Here is a 5,606-nt window from a genome sequence, read left to right on the forward strand (position 1 = left end):
CACTCTATCCTACGCTCTACCCTACACCTTACCCTACGCCCTACCTTATGCTCTACCCTACGCCCTACCCTATGCCCCCGACCCTACGCTCTACCCTACGCCCTACCTTACACTCTACCCTACACCCCCTACCTTACACTCTATCCTACGCTCCACCCTACGCCCTACCCTACGCTCTACCCTACACCCTACCCTACGCCCTACCCTACGCCCTACCCTACGCCCTACCTTACACTCTACCTTACACTCTATCCTACGCTCTACCCTACACCCTACCCTACGCCCTACCTTAAGCTCTACCCTACGCCCCCTACCCTACGCCCTACACTACGCCCTACCCTACGCCGACCACCCTACGCCCTACCCTACGCCCTACTCTACGCTCTACCTTACATTCTACCCTACGCCCTACCCTACGCTGTACCTTACGCCCCCTACCCTACGCCCTACCCTACGCTCTACCTTACGCCCCCTACCCTACGCCCTACCCTACACTCTACCCTACGGCCTACCCTACGCCCTACCTTACGCCCCCTATCCTACGCTCTACCCTACGCCCTACCTTACACTCTATCCTACGCTCTACCCTACACCTTACCCTACGCCCTACCTTATGCTCTACCCTACGCCCTACCCTATGCCCCCTACCCTACGCCCTACTCTACGCTCTACCTTACACTCTACCCTACGCCCCCTACCTTACACTCTATCCTACGCTCTACCCTACGCCCTACCCTACGCTCTACCTCTCTCCTTTCTGCATTTTAGTCATTTCACTAAAAGTAACTGCTGTTCAACATCGATCTGCTCCAACTCCAACAGGATCCGCTCACTTTCACTTGCGCAGTGTTTGTAGCAGCCTACACCAACAAAGAAGAAGAAGAAACTCAACACAGTGGAACACAGATACCGCACCGCCAACTAGCGTTTTGGTGTTGTAACTGCAGACCGACGCAGAATACTAACGCACAAGGATAAATGCTGTAGTCTACGCCGTTGGCTACGACAGATTCAATGCAGAAGACTTTCCTTTCTTTCTTGACGAGTCAACCAGCCCAGCTAACTAATTTTCATATTGAGACAGTGGAGATAATGAGAAGACATTTAAACAGCAGGTGTAAACGCAAAGACCCGTGATGCTGCTGTCATTATCCAGATACACATCACATGTTAATCCCACAACATGCAACGAGTACAATCATAATAGTGCACAAAAATCTCACAACATCACTTTTAAACATTCAGCATTTGGTATTTTGTATTATCTACCTTTAATTCCCAGGAATATAATTTATGAACATCATGCTGTGTTGAAGAAGACTTGAAACTAGCGACTGAGACCATAAACTCATCAGGAAAGTGTTTACTGAGGGAATAAATCAGCTGACAAGTAGAAACATTTTCTCACAGACTTCTATACAATCACACTTCTTTCTGCAGCCGCTGGAGTCGCCCCCTGCTGGCTGCTGGAGAGGACGCAGGTTTAAGGCTCTTAGGTTTTGGCTTAGTTTGGACTTACTTCAAGGTCCTGAGGATTCTTCCCCTCTCGTTCATTTGGTTTCTGTCCCGACAGGAAACTGGCGGAGGAGAAATACGAGGAGATCCACACCCGCAGGAGGGAACTGAGGAGCCGCCATTTTGAGAAAGTCAGCCTGGATGTTCTGAATGTAAGAAAAGACATACTCACTGAATTTAACTACAGTTATATTGCATTTACTCCCCAGACTGCTTCTCTTTATGGAATTAAGTTTAATTAATCCCCTTGCAGGTTAATTAGCTACCCGCCTCCTCAACAGCTGACAGCTCCTCTGAATATTTCCATTTTAAAGTCTCTGTGAGTCAGTTGGTGTTTGAAGTGAGACCATCTCCACTTAAAAGAAGTCAATCAGCACTTTTCCTCCAAACAATAGGAGAGCAGAGAGGACGGCGCCTGTCACAGCCTGCCAATCAGTATCCAGGATGACGGGTCACCAGGCGGGTCGCAGCCAATCCAGGAGCAGGATGACAGCGAAGCGTCAGAGTCTGAGCTGCACGGTGAGAAAACAACTTCTTCATCACATTAGAGTTTAGCATATAAATTATCAAGTCACAGAGCATCTTACACACCAGTACGGCAACAAACTGGGACAAACTGATTATGTTTATACAAAGAAAGGAATGATTTCATGTTTTAGTTTTGCTGAATTTACAAGAAGGGACACATAATTAAGAATTCATCACAGACACAGGATTTGCTCTGGAACAGAGATCCGATCTCAATGCGGAGAAGAAGAACTCATTAAATATACCAACGCAAAGGTCGGATCGTTTGTAGTCTGGGCACCATGTTTTAAAACCAGGTGTAAATGGAGTGTTTTTCTATGAAGAAGATCTTCCACTGAGGTTCAGGTAGGTGTGGGAGATAAGTTCGGTATAATATATAAAAGTAAAAAACATGAAAAGATACAAAATAAAACCATGTAGAAGTTTTCCCTCCCCAGTCTTTAAAACGTTATGTGGCGAGCCTCCCTAACAAACAGCCCGTACAACTTTAAGGTAGTTTTACTTACTCTTATATATACTCTTTATACTTTCACTCCACAGCATTTATCTGGCAGCTTCAGATTCAAATTGTTAATACAAAGAACAATCAGCTAATAAATGACCAAGTATTATTAAAGTATACACTACCCGGCAATGTATTGGTGATTAAAATGACCTCCATCTTCACCAGCTACAACCAGGAGCAATTTTAGACAATTTTTAGGGGAGCTGAAAGCCCCTCTTAGTTTCATCTAAGCAACCCTAAAAATAATACAATAATTTATTATTATATTCTGAAAATATTTTTTTGTTCTCTAACGTAAGATTTTGGAGAAGTAAGAGAAGGGACAACCAATTAGCCTACAGTCTCATGTGGCTTTTCTTACATTAAACGGGTTTAATGTCCCTAAATACTGACATTTTTCAGTTTCTAATGGTTTATAAGGATCCGTGACCAGCTCAGCCGCTGCAGGACGCTGTTTGTGTCTCCGCCTGATCCCCGTTTTTGCTGAATTCTGATTGAGAACGGCGCTGATCAAAGGAGTTTACTTTCCATCTTGGGCGAGTTCAATCCAAAACCTTTTGCACCGCAGGGTGGTGTGACATGCGCAACAGAGAAGGAGGCGAAGAAAACGTCCATTTCCCTCGTTCTCCATTCTTCCTTTAACTTTACTTTAGCTTGTTGGTTGACAGCTGACTTGAATAACATCAGGTCCAGTGCAGCTGACCTGCCGCCCAGTCACACATTCACTCCAAGGATGGTGCAGTCAGTAACTCAGTACTGCAGCGTTACTTGGATTAGTAACTGTAATACTGTGTAATACTATAATTACACTACTAGTTACTGGGAAAAGTAATATTATTACAGTTCCTGAAAAACCGCTTGCACCAATAAATGTTAACTAACAAATGACAAATCTTTGAGAAAGGTTGATTTGCACAATAAGAAAACCTGCAATGCAATATAACTTCCCCTCATATAAAAACAGACATTTCCACCATAAATTAGAGCAGAAAATGTCTCCAGAATGCAGGAAATTACCAGTTAAATGCTCAACATCTTCAGGGGGAGGACCCCCAGACCCCCTTCTTGTCTAGTTCTTGTCCTTCGTCACGTCTCTAGACCCAAATGTATCATCACGCGTCTAATCTGAGCCCTGATCTCACCACCACTTTTCAACACAAAGACTGACCTGCTCCACTCTGCACCAGCTCCTCTTTAGTAGGCCCAACTATACTGTCCACCAATTAGTGACCACTTCTGCAAGGCATTTTATGCATGCTACATTCTCATTGGGGGCTGAGCACCCCTAAAGGTCTGATCCTAGAATCGTCCCTGGCTGCAACATTAAAGTGAGTAAAACATTAACGAAACAATACTTTTAATCCTATAATATAATAGATATTATTCTGAATTGGGCTGTTCTGCATAATGAGTACATTTTCTTCTGTTACTTTTTGATGCTAATGCTGTTGTACCTTTACTTAAATAACATTTGCAGGACTTTTACCTGTAACAGAGTATTTCTCCACTGTGGTGTTGTACATGTAATCAAATGAAAATGAAAATAAAAAATGAAGTGGAAACACCAGAAATGTTGAAAAATGGTCAAAGTATCTCTGAGGCAGAAATTTTGGCGAATAAAAAAAGAGAGGATGTGAAAGAAGTAATACACCCAAGTAACACTTCCTCTCCTCATCTGTTCTGACCTATGCTCAGAAATGTCGCTGACTCCTGACCATCACGTTGAGACTTGCTGATTATCTAAATTCAGTACACCGTGTCTCATTAAATCCAGTCCAACATCCTTGTAATCAGGACGTCCTCCCGTCCTAACGACTGATCCCGAAGCTCAGATCAGTCCCTAAATTACAGTTCATGTATCTCATCAATCTAATTTAATAAGTTTGCAGGTCTTTGTAATAATATCACCTGCCTCTGTCACTGAACTCCCAGCAGCCAGAAAACCTAAACTAATGAGATTTACAGCTGGTCTGAAGCAGGAAAGCTCTCCGGAGATTTCTGTGTTTGAGCAACTTAATCATGTGTTTATCTAGAAAATCCTCCAGGAGCTGCCGGCTGTTAGAAAGGCCATGAGTCATAAATCTCATTAAAATCAGTGTCAGTCCTGACAGGTGGTTCGGATGACAGACAGAACTCCTGATATTTTCTTTGTAATCGTCCTGGAAATAAGTTGGGTTTAAGAAGTTAGTCAGCTTAGTGTTTCTGTTATTTTGTTCACATTTATATCACTGAGGTTGGACCACAGACTGTCTAAAAGAAGTGTGCGTAGCCGCCGTGACGTCACCTTTTGGTTTGCGGATTAGGGTGGAGCTAGCTAGCTTGGTTAGCAAGGTGCATCTGTAATTCACGTTAGCTGTGATATTAGCTGGGATGCTAATTTTAGTTAGCGACAAACAGGCTTAAAACAAAACGCACTCACTGAAAAATGAGCAGCCGACTCCTGATGAGCTTTTTCAGCGCCGCTGGTTAAATGTACACAGAGCAGCGGATACGAGTCGCCTCTATCCTGATTGACTGGTAGAGACTTGACAATCAGCTTGTAGCCCCGCCCTAAAGCCTCCCCTGCTTCCTGGTCTCTGTTCCTCTAAATGGGACCATAATTTACTAAATGAACATCATGCTGTGTTGAAGAAGACTTGAAACTAGCGACTGAGACCAGAAACTCATCAGGAAAGTGTTTACTGAGGGAATAAATCAGCTGACAAGTAGAAACATTTTCTCAGAGACTTCTTTCTGCAGCCGCTGGAGTCGCCCCCTGCTGGCTGCTAGAGAGGACGCAGGTTTAAGTCGCCCCCTGCTGGCCGCTAGAGAGGATGCAGGTTTAAGTCGCCCCCTGCTGGCTGCTAGAGAGGACGCAGGTTTAAGTCGCCCCCTGCTGGCTGCTAGAGAGGACGCAGGTTTAAGTCGCCCCCTGCTGGCTGCTAGAGAGGACGCAGGTTTAAGTCGCCCCCTGCTGGCTTCTAGAGAGGATGCAGGTTTAAGTCGCCCCCTGCTGGCCGCTAGAGAGGACGCAGGTTTAAGTCGCCCCCTGCTGGCTGCTAGAGAGGACGCAGGTTTA

The 5,606-nt window shown here is 44.7% G+C and overlaps 1 protein-coding gene across 2 annotated transcripts in view; it reads left to right on the top strand.

Annotated features, from left to right (window-relative positions):
* The window catches only part of nek11 (NIMA-related kinase 11), a 110,561-nt gene that overhangs the window by 29,678 nt on the left and 75,277 nt on the right, over positions 1-5,606 (top strand). For both annotated transcript variants that reach the window (XM_046043798.1, XM_046043799.1), the window contains 2 exons: positions 1,574-1,667; positions 1,911-2,034. In XM_046043798.1, coding sequence (XP_045899754.1) covers positions 1,574-1,667; positions 1,911-2,034 — 218 coding nt within the window. The remainder of the gene's footprint in view (positions 1-1,573; positions 1,668-1,910; positions 2,035-5,606) is intronic.

The sequence above is a fragment of the Micropterus dolomieu genome, linkage group LG03 (genome assembly GCF_021292245.1).
Source record: "Micropterus dolomieu isolate WLL.071019.BEF.003 ecotype Adirondacks linkage group LG03, ASM2129224v1, whole genome shotgun sequence".
In the NCBI taxonomy this organism is placed as follows: domain Eukaryota; kingdom Metazoa; phylum Chordata; class Actinopteri; order Centrarchiformes; family Centrarchidae; genus Micropterus; species Micropterus dolomieu.